This window comes from Oncorhynchus clarkii, chromosome 4, assembly GCF_045791955.1.
Source record: "Oncorhynchus clarkii lewisi isolate Uvic-CL-2024 chromosome 4, UVic_Ocla_1.0, whole genome shotgun sequence".
NCBI lineage: Eukaryota > Metazoa > Chordata > Actinopteri > Salmoniformes > Salmonidae > Oncorhynchus > Oncorhynchus clarkii.
Window position 1 is genome coordinate 77,567,294 of NC_092150.1, and position 21,173 is coordinate 77,588,466.

The window sequence follows — 21,173 nt, forward strand, 5'->3', positions numbered from 1 at the left end:
AGGTTAGTTAGCACTGTGTCTAAGGAAGGGCCAGAAGTAGACAGAATGGTGTTGTCTGCGTAGAGGTGGATCAGGGAATCACCCGCAGCAAGAGCGACATCATTGATATATACAGAGAAAAGAGTCGGCCCGAGAATTTAACCCTGTGGTATCCCCATAGAGACTGCCAGAGGTCTGGACAACTGCCCTCCAATTTGACACACTGAACTCTGCCTGCAAAGTAGTTGGTGAACCAGGCGAGGCAGTCATTAGACAAACCAAGGCTGTTTAGTCTGCCGATAAGAATACGGTGATTGACAGAGTCGAAAGCCTTGGCCAGGTCGATGAAGACGGCTGCACAGTACTGTCTCTTATCGATGGCGGTTATGATATCGTTTAGGACCTTGAGCGTGGCTGAGGTGCACCCGTGACCGGCTCGGAAACTGGATTGCACAGCGGAGAAGGTACGGTGGGATTCGAAATGGTCTGTGATCTGTTTATTAACTTGGCTTTCGAAGACTTTAGAGAGGCAGGGTAGGATAGATATACATATATAGCAGTTTGGGTCTAGAGCGTCACCCTCTTTGAAGAGGGGGATAACCGCAGCAGCTTTCCAATCTTAAGAGATCTTGGACGATACGAAAGAGAGGTTGAACAGGCTGGTAAAAGGGGTTGCAACAATGGAGGTGGATAGTTTTAGAAATAGAGGATCCAGATTGTCTAGCCCAGCTGATTTGTACAGGTTCAGATTTTAAAGCTATTTCAGAACATCTGCTATCTGGATTTGAGTGAAGGGGAATCTGGGGAGGCTCGGGCGAGTAGCTGCGGGAGGGGGGGGGGGGGGGGTGGAGCTGTTACTCGCGGTTGGCGTAGCCAGGAGGAAGGCATGGCCAGCCGTAGAGAACTGCTTATTGAAATGTTTGATTATCATGGATTTATCGGTGGTGACCGTGTTACCTAACCTCAGTGCAGTGGGCAGCTGGGAGGAGGTGCTCTTGTTCTCCATGGACTTTACAGTGTCCCAAAACTTTTTGGAGGTAGAGCTACAGGATGCAAATTTCTGCTTGAAAAAGCTAGCCTTTGCTTTCCTGACTGACTGCGTGTATTGGTCCCTGACGTCCCTGAACAGTTGCATATCGCGGGGACTATTCGATGCTATTGCAGTCCGCCACATGATGTTTTTGTGCTGGTCAAGGGCAGTCAGGTCTGGAGTGAACCAATGGCTATATCTGTTCTTAGTTCTGCATTTTTTTGAAAGGGGCATGCTTATCTAAGATGAGGAAATTACTTTTAAACAACGACTAGGCATCCTCGACTGACGGGATGAGGTCAATATCCTTCCAGGATACCCAGGCCAGGTCGATAAGAAAGGCCTGTTCGCAGAAGTGTTCTAGGGAGCGTTTGACAGTGATGAGGGGTGGTCGTTTGACTGCGGACCCATAGAGGATACAGGCAGTGATCCCTGAGATCCTGATTGAAAACAGCAGAGGTGTATATGGATGGCAAGGTGGTCAGGATAATGTCATGAGGGTGCCCATGTTTACGGATTTAGGGTTGTACCTGGTGGGTTCCTTGATGATTTGTGTGAGATTGAGGGCATCTAGCTTAGATTGTAGGACTGCCGGGGTGTTAAGCATATCCCAGTTTAGGTCACCTAACAGAACAAACTCTGAAGCTAGATTGGGGGCGATCAATTCACATATGGTGTCCAGGGCACAACTGGGAACAGAGGGTGGGGGGTCGATAACAGGCAGCAACAGTGAGAGACTTATTTCTGGAGAGATTCATTTTTTAAATTAGAAGTTCGAACTGTTTGGGCATAGACCTAAAAAGAATGACAGAACTTTGCAGGCTATCTCTGCGGTAGATTGAAACTCCTCCCCCTTTGGCAGTTCTATGTTGACAGAAAATGTTGTAGTTGGGTATGGAAATCTCAGAATTTTTGGTGGCCTTCCTAAGCCAGGATTCAGACACGACAAGGACATCAGGGTTGGCGGAGTGTGCTAAAGCAGTGAGTAAAACAAACTTACGGAGGAGGCTTCTGATGTTAAGGGGAGAACAGCTATTCCTTTTGACATTCATGACCCCCAAACCTTAATCTCATCCCCTTCCAGTCAGTAAACAGACAGACAGTCTAGTTTTAAAACAGGTTTATTGACGTGTGTACAGTGATTGTCTGTGCACCCCAGGATTACAGTGAAGTAAGAGGCAAAGCACTTCATAAGCATTTAGAGTTTTGGTCGCTCCAGAGTAATAGTTGTGAGGTTAACAGGACCTTACAAATCAAAGGTAATCTGCGAGGTGGGGATAAACAGATAGAAAAATGGTTTAATGTTGGTTTAATAAATTCCTCTTAACAGATCTAGGATCAGATTATGCTCACCCCAATTCCAGAATGAAGCATTAGAGGGACTGAAACGATATCTGACCATGGACCCGTCGTTAGGAGTGACTTATACAGACTCTGGGGCGCAATGGGAGAATAAATCAGAAGAGAAAAAACAAATGGATAAAATAACCCAGAACAAAAAGGATATAAAACAATAAAATATGACAAAAGTCTGGGCAAACATTATTTCATTCACCTGCTATATCATAATAATAGGCCTACATTTAAGAATTGGCACGTTCAATAGCAGAATATCCCGTGGACTGGGGCAAATGGAGATTTTGGCTATTTTAACGGGGTAGGTAACAGAAATGTAACTGACTTTAAAAAAAATCCTGACTTAAAAAAAAATCCTTGTTCCACCACAACCCCTGAGGGACTGGGTAACTGTATTATTACCCGGATATGGAAGTCATCAGACTGATCTCAGACCAGGTCTGAGATCACCCACCCCTGTACTAAGGTCTTGAGAAATATTGAAAGGTGCAGTAAATGGGGCCTATTAAAAGAGGTAATAATGTTTTACCGAATGTTGCAAACAGAAATGGACTTTACCGAATGACATGACTCACCATTCATGTATTTCTAAACAATGTATTCTTATCGGAATGTTCTCTAACGTTGCAACTCTTTCAATGTGGCCATGAAATAAATGACCATCCAAAATCTTGTCTACTACTAGCTTACTGTAGCAGAGTGTCCTGTGCTGCCCCGTGGGCAAACTCTGGGTATTCTAAACCTGAGCTAATAGACAATCGGTTTGGTGAAAACACTGGCACTGAGGAAGAGAAGGTTGTTCTTTTAACAACTGAACTCGGAAGACGTCCTGATTGGTTGTAACATCCTGAAGTGCTTCTATCTTTACCCATTGGTAATATTACCCAATACACACTACACTACCAAAAGTATGTGGACACCTGCTCATCGAACAACTCATTCCAAAAACATGGGCATTAATATGGAGTTGGTCCCTCCTTTGTGGCTATAACAGCCTCCACTCTTCTGGGAAGGCATTCCACAAGATGTTGGAACATTGCTGCAGGGACTTCCATTCAGCCACAAGAGCATTAGTGAGGTCAGGCACTAATGTTAGGCGATTAGGCCAGGCTCGCAGTCGGCGTTCCAATTCATCACAAAGGTGTTCGATGGGGTTGAGGTCAGGGCTCTGTGCAGGCCAGTCAAGTTCTTCCACACCTATCTCAACAAACCATTTCTGCATGGACCTCTCTTTTTCATGCTAAAACAGGAAAGGGCCTTCCCAAACTATTGCAGCAAGGTTGGAAGCACATATTCATCTAGAATGTCATTGTATGCGGTAGCGTTCAAATTCCCCTTCACTGGAACTAAGGGGCATAGCCCAAACCATGAAAAACAGCCCCAGACTATTATTACTCCTCCACCAAACTTTACAGTTGGCATGATGCATTCGGGCAGGTAGCGTTTTCCTGGCATCCGCCAAACGCAGATTCATCCATCAGACTGCCAGATGCTCCAGAGAATGCGTTTCCACTGCTCCAGAGTCCAATGGTGGCAAGCTTTACACCACTCCAGCCAACGCTTGGCATTGCGCATGGTGATCTTAGGCTTGTGTGCGGCTGCTTGGCCATGGAAACCTATTTCATGAAGCTCCCGACGAAGACAGTTCTTGTGCTGACATTGCTTCCAGAGGCAGTTTGGCAATCGGTAGTGAGTGTTGCAACCGAGGACAGTTGATTTTTACGCACTTCAGCGGCCCCCAAATCCACTAATTTCAAGGTGTGTCCACATATTTTTGTATATACAGTGTATATCAAATACAGCATGGTAGTGTGCGGAGGACTGACGGCTGTAAACCTGAAAAAGTTAATACATCATAGAAAGGTAATATAGAGCTGACACGATTATCTCTATTCTAGATAACTACATCATGTCGGTTCTGCTGCATGTTCTCTGTCCCTGAATAGCAGCTGAGTAGGCGTGTACATTTCTTATATGGGAAAGAACATGTTTAAATTATAGATTCCTGTTGGACTGCTCACTTCGCCAGCATTTCTTTTCACTTGAGGCATTTAGTACCGTGTATAATTAACATGTAACACTGTGTACAATTTAGCATAAATGCAAGGTTTGGCAATCCACAGTGCAAGATGTGTGTGTGTGTGTGTTCATGCAAGATAAACGAGAAGTAGTGTAGGTATGTTATTTAACGGGTTCATCTTCTTGAAGCAATTTGAAATGTTCCAGCTATATCACAATGTTTAGATAAAAAAATAGTAGCATAATATAGAACCATTCAATACGAGCACATTGGAAGGCTAAGCTAGTATAGCCTGAGTATTTGGCTACATTCATTGTCTGGGCAATTTTTTATGGTTGTGTGACACAGTGTTGGCAATTTTCTCACACTCACAAGCTCTCCCAGTTTCATCGAACACACATAATAATAATCATCATACACATATAGAAAACACTTACATTGACAAATCACATTTAACTAAAAACAATACTCAAGATAAAAAAATAGTTGTATCTTAACATCTAAATAAAATCCTAACCCATCCCAAACATCCCCAATTGTAATAAAATAGTTACATTTTAATTGAAAAACTGTTGTCTTATGAGGTTACCTTCGGTCACAGCCTTTGATCTTTCTGCTATATTGTCACATGGCAAAGACCTTGTCTGTCTGACTGGTTCCCAACCTGAGGTGTGGTCAAACTGCAGAATGTTCACAAACATCACTTATCTTTGCTACTATAGAGTAAGTTATTGGTAATTGCGAGGTGAACCGCTTCACAATATTACAATGTTTTGTTTTCAGAAAGATTCAAATTTTGTCAAATGGAATATTCAATCAAAAACTTTGAAAGCATCATTACATTGTTGGTTCAAAATTAGGCTGAGAGGGAAACCATTAACCATTATTTTCAGGAAACCATTAAATATGAACATCCAGTGACTTCAACATACCCCAGGTTTAGCCCTTGAGCTGCAGACAACATTCAGCCATGTCTGAAGAGACAACTGGAAACATGGATGACTAACGGAACAACTAGCTTATCTATGAGTGTAATGCTTTGCTATAGTGGAGTTCTTATTGCTTTTGAAGTGAGGTTCTGTTATGGACAAAATCTTACCTTGAGAGAAACGTGAGTCTAACTTAAACTTCCACACAGATCCTAAACTGACATCAACGCATGATTTACAAAGATGTTTAAGTTACACGCACTTGTCTAAAATCATACATCAAGGATGCAGTGTAAATGGAAGAAATATTCACGTTAGTTCTGCACTATTATCTCAAGTTAGGATTGGGCCCTTGGCTTAGTGACATGGTTGGTTCCACGTTTGCGTAGTAGTTGTGGTCTCCATTCCCGGGGGCCCGAGCTAGTCGATAGGGCCCTGGAAGATGAGGCGTGTCCAGCCCTGTGGGGTGCTGCTGAGAGGAGCAGAACAGAAGGGACAGGTGGGCCGGAAGGCGTGTGTCCCATGAGGCAGTGGGGTATCCGCCCAATACTTGGCTGTCCTCTCCGAACAAACGTGGCCGCAGGGTACAAACGCATATGTGGGAGCTCCAGCATCCACGTACACGGCGGGCTCACACCCCAGCCACAGGGGCACGTAGGGCCCTACGCTCCTGCATAGAGGGCACTCCCGGCGGACCGTTGTGATCCCTTCCTCCCCCTCTTCTCCTCCCTCCTCCCGGCGCTCCGGACGCTGGCCCCAGTCATGGTGGCCATGCACATGTCCACAGGTGAGGTAGACCCAGGGCTGGCGCTCCTCCAGACTGGGGGGAAATGACAACAACTTGGTTTTAGCTTTTATCAAACTCAAAGCATCATTTTTATTTGTTTTTGGTAGTAGTTATATTATATTGCAAAATAGCTATAAATAGATTACATGGGATAAAATCAGATTTGGAATTGGGTCATGTTGTGTCATGCTCAAGGTTGAATTTGCACCTGATCACTGTAACAGTAGATAGGGGCAACTTATGAATAGGTATAGCTCCTAGTGTACCACTGTTTAGTAGCTACCCATCTGTGGCTGCTTACTGAGGCCTACGGGCCAGGAAGTGTTGAGCTACTAGTGTAGCAGTGTGTAGTAATAATAATAGTAATTGTGGGTGCTTATATTTGTCCTATTTCACACAAGTACAAGGGTTTCTTAATACGCATTTGTGACTTAGATATATATTTTTGCATATCCCCTTGGAGTGGGGTATCTGCCATTATTAACGGAGACCAAGGCGCAATTAGGGTTAAGTGCCTTGCTCAAGGGCACATACACAGATTGTTCACCTTGTCGGCTCAGGGATTCAAACCTTTCGGTTACAGGCCCAACACTTTGACCGATAGGCTATAACCCCTGTGTGTTTGTGTGTGGGTGTTGTAATGTAGTGGTAAAAAAAAAAAAAAGTAGGTGGGTTAACTCTGATCACCGTACAGAGTGAATCAACTAACACTCCCTATACTTGGTGATGATATTTATTAACAATAATTTTGATCCAATTGAGCAAACTGTACAAAACAGATCCGAAAGGTAGAAGGATTCTTTTAAATATGTTATTGGACCATAAACAGATTTGGCTCATTAATCTATACAGTCCAAATAATGATGATCGAAGCTTCTTAAAAATTAATTTATCAAGCCTACATGCAATGCCTGTTATTATGGTGGGAGACTATAATACGGTTTTAAATACTTTAATGGGCTGTAAAGGAAATCACACTACAAACGATTACCCTCATGTACTTAAGGAAATCACAAAATACCATGGATATATAGGAACTAGTGGATATATGGAGGCTTTAATATCCTGACCTACACTACCAGTCAAAAGTTGACACACTTACTCATTCAAGGATTTTCTTTATTTTTTACTATTTTCTACACTGTAGAATAATAGCGAAGACATCAAAAGTATGAAATAACACATGTAGTAACCAAAAGTGTTAAACAAATCTAAATAGATTTTATATTTGAGATTTTATTTGTCTTGTAGGAGTTCCCACATATGCTGAGCACTTGTTGGCTGCTTTTCCTTCATTCTGCAATCCAACTCATCGCAGACCATCTCAATTGGGTTGAGGTCAGGTGATTGTGGAGGCCAGGTCATCTGATGCACCACTCAATTACTCTCCTTCTTAGTCAAATAGGCCTTACACAGCCTGGAGGTGTGTTTTGGGTCATTGTCCTGTTTTTAAAAAAATGACAGCCCCACTAAGATGGGATGGCGTATCGCTGCAAAATGCTGCGGTATCCATGCTGGTTAAGTGAATTCTAAATATATCACTGACAGTGTCACCATCACACCTCTTCCTCCATGCTCCACGGTGGGAACCACACATGCAGAGATCATCCGTTCACCTACTCTGCGTCTCACAAAGACACGGCGGTTGGAACCAAAAATATCAAATTTGGACTCATCAGACCAAAGGACAGATTTCCTCCACCGGTCTAATGTCCATTGCTCGTGTTTTTTGGCCCAAGAAAGTCTCTTCTTCTTATTGGTGTTATTTAGTAGTGGTTTCTTTGCAGCAATTGGACCATGATGGCCTGATTCACGCATTCTCCTCTGAACAGTTGATGTTGATGTGTCTGTTATTTGAACTCTGTGAAGCTTTTATTTGACTGACCTTCATGTTTTAAAGCAATGATGGACTGTTGTTTCTCTTTGCTTGTTTGAGCTGTTCTTGCCATATTATGGACTTGGTATTTAACCAAATAGGGCTATCTTCTGTACACCACCTTGTGGATAACTTATTTGTATTGCTTTTAATCTTTTTAAATGAATATCTTTTTAACACTTTGTTCTGGCTAGCTATTTGTGTAGGTAGCTATCAAGTAAACCCAATGATAGCACAACTGATTGGCTCAAACGCATTAAGGAAAAAAATTCCACAAATTAACTTTTAAATAGGCACACGTATTAATTTAAATGCATTCCAGGTGACTTACCTCATGAAGCTGGCTGAGAAAATGCCAAGAGTATACAAAGCTGTCATCTAGGCAAAGGGTGGCTACTTTGAATAATCTAAAATATATTTTAATTTGTTTAACACTTTCTTGGTTACTACATGATTCCATATGTGTTATTTCAAAGTTTTGATGTCTTCACTATTATTCTACAATGTAGAAAATAGTAAAAAGAAAGAAAAACCCTTGAACGAGTGAGTAGGTGTGACCAAACTTTTTACTGGAACTCTATATACAAAATAAAATATTTGGGGGAATTGGAAATGATGCAGGCAATTACATTGATAGAAGCCACAATCTATCTGCAATATTAAAGATAATCTACCCACTAAATTGAAATAAATAAACACTCCCTATACTTTCAATGTATTTTTCCACAAATGGTGGGTAAACCCCTGCGCCAAAAAAAGGTGTGTGAACTCCATTTACCCTCCACTACATCACTGTGCATATTACTAACCTATGGCTGCGTGGCAAGCTGGGGAAGGCCAGGGTACTGAGGCCTACAGGACACTGTGGCCGGGCAGCGTTGAGCTCCTGTCGCAGTGCCTCCAGGTGGCGGAGGGTGGGAGCGCGGAGCAGGCCCTCTCCAGTACGCCACAGCAGAGTGGCTCCACACAGGTCCACCAGAGAACCATCACGAAGGGCACTGCTTTCTCCCTCCGCCTGAGGGAAAATACCTGTTATTTAGCTAGGCAAGTCAGTTAAGAACACATTCTTATTTTCAATGACTGCCTAGGAACTGTGGGTTAACTGCCTTGTTCAGGGGCAGAATGACAAATTTTCACCTTGTCAGCCCAGGGGTCCAATCTTGCAAACGCACAGTTAACTAGTCCAACGCTCTAACCATTGCACTCCACAGGTAGCCTGCCTGTTACGCAAATGCAGTAGAAGCCAAGGTAAATTGCTAGCTAGCATTAAACTTATCTTATAAAAAACAAGCCATCATAATCACTAGTTATAACTACTGATCCAGTTTAGTAGGCAATATTAACCAGGTGAAATTGTGTCACTTCTCTTGCGTTCATTGCACGCAGAGTCAGGGTATTTGCAACAGTTTGGGCTGCCTGGCTCATTGCGAACTAATTTGCCAGAATTATACATAATTATGACATACATTGAAGGTTGTGCAATGTAACAAGAATATTTATATAGGGATGCCTTCCGTTAGATAAAATACCGAACGGTTCCGTATTTCACTGAAATAATAGACGTTTTGTTTTCGAAATGATAGTTTCCGGATTCGATCATATTAATGACCAAAGGCTTGTATTTCTGTGTGTTATTATGTTATAATTAAGTCTGATTTGATAGAGCAGTCTGACTGAGCAGCAGCAGGCCCGTAATCATTCATTCAAACAGCACTTTCGTGCGTTTTGCCAGCAGCTCTTCGCAAGCACAGCGCTGTTTATGACTTCAAGCCTATCAGCCTAATGGCTGGTGTAACCAATGTGAAATGGCTAGCTAGTTAGCTGGGTGTGCGCTAATACTGTTTCAAACGTCACTCGCTTTTAGATTTGGAGTAGTTATTCCCCTTGCGCTGCAAGGGCCGCGGCTTTTGTGGAGCGATAGGTAACGATACTTCGAGTGTGGCTGTTGTCTATGTGCCCAGGTAGGGGTGGGGGGAAGCGGAAGCTATACTGTTACACTGGCAATACTATAGTGCCTATAAGAACATCCAATAGTCAAAGGTATATGAAATACAAATAGTATAGAGAGAAATAGTCCTATAAATACTATATTAACTACAACCTAAAACCTCTTACCTTGGAATATTGAAGTCTCATGTTAAAAGGAACCACCAACTTTCATATGTTCTCATGTTCTGAGCAAGGAACTTAAACGTTAGCTTTTTTACATGGCACATATTGCACTTTTACTTTCTTCTCCAACACTTTGTTTTTGCATTATTTAAACCAAATTGAACATGTTTCATTATTTATTTGAGGCTAAATTGATTTTATTGATGTTTTATATTAAGTTAAAATAAGTGTTAATTCAGTATTGTTGTAATTGTCATTATTACAAATATATATATATTTTTTGTGGAAATCGGCCAATTAATCGGTATCGTTTCTTTTGGTCCTCCAATAAATCGGTATCGGCTTTGAAAAATCATAATCGGTCGACCTCTAGTTCAGAGCTTGCGGTAGTCACCTCATACAAGTACTCGGGAGTATGGCTAGATAGTACACTGTCCTTCTCTCAGCACATATCAAAGCTGTAGGTTTAAGTTAATTCGAGACTTGGTTTCCTCTATCGTAATCGCTCCTCTTTCACCCCAGATGCCAAACTAACCCTGATTCAGATGACCATTCTACCTATGCTAGATTACGGATACATAATTTATAGATTGGAAGGTAAGGGTGCTCTCGAGCGGCTAGATGTTCTAAACCATTCGGCCATCAGATTTACCACCAATGCTCCTTATAGGACACATCACTGCACTCTATACTCTTCTGTAAACTGGTAATCTCTGTATACCCGTCGCAAGACCTACTGGTTGATGCCTATTTCTAAAACCCTCTTAGGCCTCACTACCCACATCTGAAATTTCTACTGCAGCCCTCATCCTCCACATAGAACACCTGTTCTGCCAGTCACATTCTGTTAAAGGTCTCCAAAGCACACATCCCTGGGTCGCTCCTCTTTTCAGTTCGCTGCAGCTAGCAACTGTAACGAGCTGCAACAAACACTCAAACTGGACAGTATTGTCTCAATCTCTTCATTCAAAGAATCAATCATGGACACCCTTACTGACAGTTCTATTGTTGTCTCTACCTTCTGCCCTTTGTGCTATTGTCTGTGCCCAATAATGTTTGTACCATGTTTTATGCTGCTACCATGTTGTGTTGCTACCATGTTGTTGTTATGTTGTGTTGCTACCTTGCTATGTTGTCGTCTTAGGTCTCTCTTTATGTAGTGTTGTCTCTCTTGTCGTAATGTGTGTTTTGTCCTATATTTATATTGTATTTTTTATTATCCCAGGCCCCCGTCCACACAGGAGGCCTTTTGCCTTTTGCTAGGCCATCATTGTAAATAAGAATTTGTTCTTAACTGACTTGCCTAGTTAAATAAAGGTTAAATATTTTTTTTTTAAAGAGTCTACCTTTTCAGATATTTCAACTTTCAAATTTTGTCAGAAAGTCGAACCTGGTAGGTTAGCTACCTGCAGATTCATGCAGGGTAGTAATGTCACGAGTTGGGATTATGGTCCATTGTTTAGCTATCTAGCTACATGTCTAAAAACTCCACTTTGCAAGTAACTATTTTCCATAGAATGTTTATGATGTCACTGAGACAATTGTCGATAGACGTAGCTGGTAAATTTGTTCTGGCCATCTACTCCGATTTCAGAACACTCTCGTCTGAGTGTGCCAGAGTGCAGAATAACTGCTGAATTTACGAATGCCCAACACCCGTTGAATATGGCCGGTGTCAGTAAACGTTGGCAAAAAAAAAAGCGTAAGTAAATTGTTGCCAGCAGCACAGTTGCAGTCACCAACACTCTGGATAAGATAAAAACAGCCTAACCAGCTCTGCTAGTGCAAGTAAAATGGTCAGAGATGGGTGTGGCTAAAGCTTAAGAGTGTGTTAACGATGCTAAATGGGTGTAGACAAAGAAGAGCTCGCCAGTAGGTACCAAAACAATCAAGGGCCATTTTCTCAAAAGTGAGGTTACAAGTTTATCAACTTTCAAAGCAGAATTACTTTCCCATTGTTTCTCAACTGTAGTGTATGATATACCATTTTGTAGCTCTAAATCTCTATTTTTATCCAATGTAAAAAACACAATTTCAAATTTCGCTACATGAGACCGAATCGAGCCGGTGGGTCACATATATGGAATAGGGTGCCATTTAGGGCAGAGTTCTGGTTGTGCCTCTTGTAGCTTAAGTACTGACCAGTTTTCCTCGGCTGGGTCCGGAGCGTGTCTCTCGGAGGGCGTAGACGTCCCCACATACAGAGATCTCCCTCCATAGACCCTGTCTGCTGTCCTCAGGGAAGCCCTCAGGGTGCATCACCAGCACCCCGTTGGTAGTCAAACCATCCATGTGGCCATCCGGGTTCTTCCACTTAGTGGCTTTCTCCTGAAGGAGGAGGAGATGATGAATAAGAAGAAGAAAAGGAAGAAAATCGAGAGAGAACAGAAGCTTGGTTATTTGAATCTATTGCATTCAGTAGGCACCCAGAGGGAGAAAACGTAGGTAGGTACTGCCGGCACCTGTCCACTAGGAACACACTCGTTTGTGCCTATTGAATTTGGCCATAACGAAGTGTGATTCTTCTCCAACTTATTTTCAACTGACATCCAACTGTCTGGTCCAGCGATGGTGGGTTTGTGCCCATACATCTCTCCATTTGGTCTCTCTACCGAGCCTGTGCTACACACTAACCCCTAGGAAGATGTTTTTGGAGGAGTCGAAGCCAGCGGCATAGATGCGTGCGGTGTAGGGGGGGTTGCGTTCACACACCACCCTGCAGGCGAAGCGGGAGATGGTGCTGGGGGCCACCGAGGGGTCCTCACCCTCCTTCCCCTCTCCTGAAGTGTCCGTCACAACAAAGTCTATTGGACTTTCTGTGGAGCGCCCAATCTGCAGGGAAACGAGTGAGACGGAGAGAAACATTACATGGGATCTTTATTGTGTTCAGAACAGGGTTCGATTGGAAAGCAATTTTAAGGCCCTTTGCTCTACTAGTAGCTAAAAGTAATATTTTATGTGAAGACATGATTTTCGTTTTATTGAAGATTTGAGCTTTTCTTTAGCTTGTTAATTAGGACTTAAAGGATCCTGTTGTGCGTATGACTTACCAATACTTTATCTTTCACAGAAAAATAGCAGTAACATCCAGCAACATTTATTTTCAAGCTGTGTGTAGTTACTCATATTAAATTAACCACCTGTGATAAAACACTTAAGATACAAGTACATGTATTTATAGTTCTACACCCCTCTCCATGCTTTGAATGTATCTGGGTCCCTGTTCTCAGCTGGTCACCAACAGACATCTTTTCAGAACTGAATCTTCATCACGTTCCCCTGCGGTTGTAATGTGTGATGTGGTTCTTTCAGTACAGTAAGGGGTTTGGTGTGGGATTTCCAAGCCCATTGATGGTTCAGAGTATACCCAGCTTCCGAGTCCAAATTAAGCATCCAATAAAAACTCTGGAGGACGTGGTATACACATAGCAGAAGCAATAAATAATAACCAAGTCATTCAATTATCTATTCAAAAAGGGAAAGTGGTAGCAACACCTCTTTCTGTTCTTCCTGGTTATGGAAGACAAATAACTCAGTGTTCTCTAGATAAGCTGGCATCATTCTGGTATTTAGCCTAAATAAAACCCTTGTTGTGGTGTTTACCTGGAACATGTCAGTGTCGTTGTCGTGGCAGTACTCCACCACCACTGTCTGGTTGCGGGACAGAGTGAAGGAAATGCTGTGCTGCCCTCTGCTGTGGACTGCCTGCAATCACACACGGACACAGACACAGCAACAATCCTTTTACCCTTTCCACTCTTACTGTAGGTTACCATGAGGACAGAATTTCCCACCTTAGGAAGACTATGGTAACATCACACACACACCTTGCTGTCATGTGTTGTGTTGAGGATGTGAACAGTGCTGGGTTTGACTCCGTTGGCCTTGGTCCTCCGGTACAGAGCGAAGCGGCTCTTCCTCCTCCCCCTGTCCCCACTGGGCAGAGAACCATTGTACCTACAGAGAACACAAAAACAAGTACACAGAGAGGCTACATAATTAGCGAAAGGGAATACCGCATGTATCCCATTCACCTCATGTGATCATTGAAGACAGTTGATATCGCAAATCAATACTGATCATTAGGCTCTTTTGTTTTGGCAGTTGGATGCCTGTAGGCATACTTTGCCACATAATTAAACATCCCTTTTATTATGCTAGCCTATCACACCCACCACTCATTCCTCACAGACAACTAATGTATTGTACAACTGCCTGCTCATCCATTGGTAAGTACAACATGAGCCCAATTCACTGACAGGCCGCTTAGAATAGTGCGGTTACTGTGTGAACCCTCTTTACACAGAAATATCAATTAAACTGTATTCAGTGTGTGTGTGTGTGTGTGTGTGTGTGTGTGTGTAAGCAAGCAAGAGATGGAAAGAGAAAGAGTGGATGAGTAAGCGTTAGCCTAAGTGGAACAGTGCTGTCATCTCTGCTGATTGTTCAAACCTAAACTCTTTGTGTATCGTCTCTAGCTTCCTGGGCAACAGAGTGGAGCTGCGCTGTCATGCTAGGAGTTCACAGACAGGGCCGCATGCTGGTTTTAGCTTTCAGCTAATCAGCGGTATTGTACCTATTAAAGACTATTCGGATGATGCCCAGTGGGCACAAAGCCCTTTGTGAGGGGACATCAACTCTGCTTCCAAATCAACTCTCCCGCTCTCTCTCCCTCCATCCCTAAGCTGTAGCTACTCTTCCTGGACGATTAGAATAATTTAAGTTCTAAACCAGACCTGACTAGAAAAGCCAAGATCGTTCCCTTTCCCAGTGTTAGACCAGACCAGACAAACCAATATCTTTCCATTTCCCAGTGTTAGAATAGGGCGGCCCTGTCATGAGATCTGAAGAGAGGAAAGCTGAAGGGAACACACTGCTACCTGTACAATTACCCTGTGTCACATTAGGACAGAGCTGAGGGAGAAGGGAGAGGAGGAAGAAGGCAGGGAGAGGGCAGAAAGAGGATAAATATACCAGAATGAGAGAGCAGGAAGAGAGGGCAGAGAAATACAGGGAGAGAGGGCAGAGAGAAAGGGGGTGGACATGAGGGAGAGAGGGGGGCGGCAGAAGGAGAACAGGGCAAAGGTCATGAAGAGGGATACAGAAAGACTGCGGTCCAAACACTTAAAAAGACACACCCTCGTCCACTTACCCTTGCCTTATGCCCTTGGGGGAATCCCCGTCACCATCTTGGAGGGCGGTCCAAATGACTAGCCAAGCAAGGGATGTTTTCAACGTAAGCCCATCAGTCCTCGTTTTTAGTCGGCTTTGCGAGTGCACAATAATGTTCACTCCGGGGCCTGAAACTCCCCATAATTCAATTTGCGACGATTGTACATCTGCTAAGAAAAGTCAGTGAAAACTTAAAAACAACATGAATGGAGAAGTCAACATACTAGTGTCATGACGTTGGTCTGTGGGTAAGGTTTATGACCCCCCTCCATAAATACCTTTCTCCCTTCCCTCTCTCTGACTCTACTGAGGGACTCTTGAATAGCCTTTGTTAAACATAGAGAGTCTGGGAACATCAAACAAGTGGAAGGAAAGGAACCATATTTCGGTAATAGAACCAGTTGAAAATATGCGTTGGTACTTAATAAATATGATGTCAGTTCGGTTGTCATCTGAGACATTATGACTGATGACAGGATGACAAACTGTATCTGGGAAAGTCTACACATTATAGTTATCAGATTCACATGGAATTGTTGTGCAATTTAAATGCAATTTAAATAAAACTATTTGTGAAAAGATTAAATGTAATTTTAGCTTCCAAATGAGAGAATTGGGTTTTCATAAGATTAGAGCTCTGCTCAATCAGTGGCCCGCCCCTGTGAAGAGACATGGGTTATAAACTATGAAACGCACCCTTCTCTCCCTCCACTATATAAGCCCTTGATGAAAATGTAACCTTCAGTTCCGGGTACATTAGGACGACGGTCCGATGTCAGAAGGATTCAGATAATAACTACAGAACAAAGCAAACCTCAGCGTGAGCTTTGGTTGCGAATGGTATGAACTTTGAACTCTTATTCGCTTCAGAAGTGATACCTCCTAGCCGTTGAGTTCGCAGCGGCCGCTGTAAACGTGGGCTAGGAAAGGACGGACAGAGTATTCCATCTACCACACAACGACGACACTACAACGTATCCCGTTCACCACCAGAGACACTCTTCAAAGGACAAAGGACTCTGTTGGGCAACACGGCCTTCCATCTACCACCAACCTATTGAAGCGCAGCTCAGAGTAAATATTTATCGCATTTTCCTTTTCCAAATGGGCGGTGATTTAGAATGCATAAGATTTTGTATTTACGATAGAGTAGCTACCTATGGCCCGATAGAGACATAGCTTCTCCCTTTGTTCCTCAAGTCTACCCGCTCTTTCACTCAAACCTAATCCCCTTTTCTTTGTGTAACCAGCGGTCATATCTGTTCCGTCCGCTAGGGACGTTTTCCTTCATGACATAATTTGTAATCAAGGTATGATTCATTCTGTGCGATTAGTTAGGTATTTAGTAAATAAATAATTAAACCCAATTTTGTATTGCTGATTCAACTTGTTAGCCAGGGTTCGTGAAGATAACCAAGAATTTACAACTCTCAGATCAGACTGAAATAAGGTGACGATTAATATTGACTGCTATTGGTGTAAAATATTACTAGATCTTTAAGAGTTTCTTCGGAAGATAAATATTATTTTGTGGTACCCTGACTTTCTAGTTAATTACATTTACATGATTAGCTCAATCAGGTAATATTAATTACAGAGAAAGGATTTTATAGAATAGCATGTCATATCACTTAATCCGGCATAGCCAAAGACACAACACTAGTGTAATGTAAAAACGAACGTAAATAAGATAGATATGGTGCTACTAAATGCACATGACGGCACAAACATGTCTCGGAAAAGGTAAATATGTTTTTGTTTGGAAAATGTGGAAATAAAACATTTTCCTTCTTTTCCAGCTAGGCAGGCTAACGTTAGTTAGCTAATTAACTTGATAGCTATCGTACAGTAGGCGTATATTAATAATTACATATTTAATACAAGTAGACATGCACTCATAATTGACTGTTGTGCATATAAAGCACCCACAAGCTACCGGTGGCTGAAAACACAATCATCGCAGGATGAACCAGTGACGAATTTCCGACTAAGGGTGGTCAATATAAAAATCATTCCTTCCTCCCTCGCCCCTTGCCCTGCAAGTGTAAACTCGTCAAATGTAATGATACATCATCATCATTAAGTGTCCACTTAATTTGAGGCTGAAGGGATAGGGTGGCTTTTAAGTGTTTGGACCGCAGCCAAAAAGATGAGAGGGTTGAGATGCGATGAGATACATTTGACCTGGCCAGTTGTGGTCCGACCGCGTCACGCATATGCACCTCGGCAGCACATTGTACACAATATGAAATATTCACTCCCTCTGCTGAGAGAAAGGCAAGCGATAGCAGCAAAGTCTTGTATGGTAATACTTAGAGAAGTTAAATGAGAAGAAAATGCTAACTTAACGAGATGAGATTGAGGTACAGTAATGGTAGTACAGGTGCAATGCTTAACCATCCAGAAGGGACGCCAGTGAGACTCAAACCTTTAAGTGTGAGAGAGAAAGAGAAGACACAGGCTAGCACACAGAGCCCACTCAGCCCAGTGTAACTAAGGTAATGAAGGAGAGATAGCAGACAGACAGGGACTCACTGCAGAACAGACATCACATCACCTCACATGTCCTGCACTGAGATATGCTCTGCAGTCTCTGCCTGTCTGTGATCCTTAAGGTGTACCTGGCAAATCATGCCATCGCAGCAGGATATAATCAAATCAATATTTATTTATACAGCACATTTCAAAACATGGAATGCAACGCAATGTGCTTTACAGGAAAACAAAAACAAAAAAACGAAAAGAAAAGCTGAAATATTTACTACAGAGAAAACATAATATAAAAAAATTAACTATGACAAATTGAACAACTAAAAAGCACACTAAGGAAAAGCATAGCTAAGAAAATGTGTCCACAGTTTCAGCCCCCCTCCGCTTCTCTGGCAGGCAATTCCAGAACCTGGGGGCATAATAACTAAAGGCCGTCTCTCCATGCCTCTTGGTCCTAGGCTATAGGATAGTTAAAAGGCCAGTGCCAGAGAGAGGACCTGGAGGGACCTATGTCTAACATTTATTGGGGTGCACATTCATGGATTGATTTAAGAAACCAATAGAATCATCTTTAATTAATTTGAAAACTCACTGGCAGCCAGTGCAGAGACCTTAAAACCACACCGTGACTGGGACGGGGAAAAGGGTTCGAAGCCGAGTCACGACAGACCAGAAAAATGCGAGTCCAATTCAAGACCATGATTGTAATTTTGTCAAATCAGCACCACAAGAGTTGAAAATGTAAAGTATTTCAGAACATATAGATTCTTTAGACATTCAAAATAGTGCAAAAGGGCATGCTGAAGGAAAATAGAGCCGCTCTAGAAATTATTAATAACCCAAACACAGTGGTAAACAATGGACCTTCTACGCCTTCAGAGAAGGGCTAAGGATTTAAAAAATAATGATTATAATAATATATATTAAAGATAATAATTATGGTATTTTCAAAGTTGTTCTGATTTAATCTCAGGGGTTAACACTGAAGAGAAAGAGAAAAAGAGGAAGAGAAAAAAAAGGTCAAATCAGCAGTTCTTTGCTGGTCTCTCTGGAGATAAATCTAAACTCAGCAAAAAAGGAAACATCTCACTGTCAACTGTGTTTATTTTCAGCAAACTTATCATGTGCAAATATTTGTATGAACATAAGATTCAACAGACATAAACTGAACAAGTTCCAAGGAGATGTGTCGAACAGAAATGGAATAATGTGTCCCTGAACAAAGGGAGGGAGGGGGTCAAAATCAAAAGTAACAGTCAGTATCTGGTGTGGCCACCAGCTGCATTAAGTACTGCAGTGCATCTCCTCCTCATGGACTCCACCAGATTTGCCAGTTCTTGCTTTGAGATGTTACCCCACTCTTCCACCAAGGCACCTGCAAGTTCCCGGATATTTCTGGGGGAATTGACCCTAACCCCCTCCCTCCGATCCAACAGATGTGCTCAATAGGATTGAGATCCGGGCTCTTCGCTGGCCATGGCACAACACTGACATTCCTGTCCTGCAGGAAGGGTACAGAACGAGCAGTACGGCTGGTGGCATTGTCATGCTGGAGGGTCATGTCAGGATGAGCCTGCAGGAAGGGTACCACATGAGGGAGGAGGATGTCTTCCCTGTAACGCACAGCATTGAGATCGTCAGCAATGACAACAAGCTCAGTCCGGTGATACACCGCCCCAGACCATGACGGATCCTCCACCTCCAAATCGACCCCGCTCCAGAGTACAGGCCTCGGTGTAACGCTCATTCCAACGACAATAAACACAAATTTGACCATCACCCCTGGTGAGACAAAACCGCGACTCGTCAGTGGCACTTTTTGCCAGTCCTGTCTGGTCCAGCGATGGTGGGTTTGTGCCCATAGGTGACATTGTTGCCGGTGATGTCTGGTGAGAACCTGCCTTACAACAGGCCTACAAGCCGTCAGTCCAGCCTCTCTCAGACTATTGTGCATTCCTGGTGTAACTCGGACAGTTGTTGATGCCATCCTATACCTGTACCTGTCCCACCCACACGTGTTGTTACACGTGGTCTGCCACTGCAAGGACGATCAGCTGTTTGTCCTGTCTCCCTTTGGTGCTGTCTTAGGCGTCTCACAGTACGGACATTGCAATTTATTGTCCTGGCCACATCTGCAGTCCTCATGCCTCCTTGAAGCATGCCTAAGGCACATTCACGCAGGGACCCTGGGCATCTTTCTTTTGGTGTTTTTCAGAGTCAGTAGAAAGGTCTCTTTAGTGTCCTACATTTTCATAACTGTGACCTTAACTTCTTGACGCTACCCATCCCTGTTGCGGGATCATTTTCGTCAGCAACCGCTGAATAGCATAGCGCCACAGTCAAATAATATTACTAAAAAATATTCATATTCATGAAATCACAAGTGCAATATTGCAAAACACAGCTTAACCCTTTGTTAATCTACCTGTCGTCTCAGATTTTGAAATTATGCTTTACAGCGAAAGCAATCCAAGCGTTTGTGTAAGTTTATCGATAGCCTAGCATAGCATTATGTACACTTAGCATCAGGAAGCTTGGTCACGAAAATCAGAAAAGCAATCAAATTAACCATTTACCTTTGATGATCTTCGGATGTTTTCACTCACAAGACTCCCAGTTACACAACAAATGTTCCTTTTGTTCCATAAAGATAATTTTTATACCCAAAATACCTCCGTTTGTTTGTCGCGTTATGTTCAGAAATCCACAGGAAAGAGCGGTCACGACAACGCAGACGAAAAATCCAAATAGTCTCCATAATGTCCACAGAAACATGTCAAACTTTTTTTATAATCATTCCTCAGGTTGTTTTTAAAATATATATTCGATAATATATCAACCGAGTGTGTAGGTTTTTCAATAACATTGGGTGGAACAATGGCTGCTTTACTCTATAGCGCAAAACTCACTCTGAGAGCCCCCACCGATCCACTTCCGCAATGTGATCTTTCACGCTCATTTTTCAAAACAAAAGCCTGAAACTATGTCTAAAGACTGTTGACACCTTAGGGAAGCCATAGAAAAAGGAATCTGGTTGATATCCCTTTAAATGGAGGATAGGCATGCATAGGAACAGAAGGGTTTCAAAATAAGAGGCACTTCCTGATTGGATTTTCCTCAGGTTTTCGCCTGCAATATCAGTTCTGTTATACTCACAGACAATATTTTTATAGTTTTGGGAACTGTAGAATGTTTTCTATGCTAAACTGACAACTGACAACTGAATATATGCATATTCTAGTTTCTGGGGCTGAGAAATAGGCCATTTCAAATGGGTACGTTTTTTAGCCAAAAACGAAAATACTGCCCCCTACACGCAAAAGGTTAATTGCCTACAGTCTGTAAACTGTTAGTGTCTTAACGGCCGTTCCACAGGTGCATGTTCATTAATTGTTCATGGTTCATTGAACAAGCATGGGAAA

At 42.6% G+C, this 21,173-nt stretch overlaps 1 protein-coding gene across 1 annotated transcript in view; it reads right to left on the reverse strand.

The window, feature by feature from the left end:
* Positions 1–2,114: 2,114 nt before the first annotated feature.
* The window catches only part of LOC139407307 (E3 ubiquitin-protein ligase pellino homolog 2-like), a 29,985-nt gene continuing 10,926 nt past the window's right edge, over positions 2,115–21,173 (reverse strand). Inside the window, exons 2-7 of the mRNA XM_071150981.1 lie at positions 13,917–14,046; positions 13,693–13,794; positions 12,724–12,921; positions 12,232–12,417; positions 8,787–8,992; positions 2,115–6,134 (exon numbers count right to left, since the gene is read on the reverse strand). Coding sequence (XP_071007082.1) covers positions 5,735–6,134; positions 8,787–8,992; positions 12,232–12,417; positions 12,724–12,921; positions 13,693–13,794; positions 13,917–14,046 — 1,222 coding nt within the window. The 3' untranslated portion in view covers positions 2,115–5,734. The remainder of the gene's footprint in view (positions 6,135–8,786; positions 8,993–12,231; positions 12,418–12,723; positions 12,922–13,692; positions 13,795–13,916; positions 14,047–21,173) is intronic.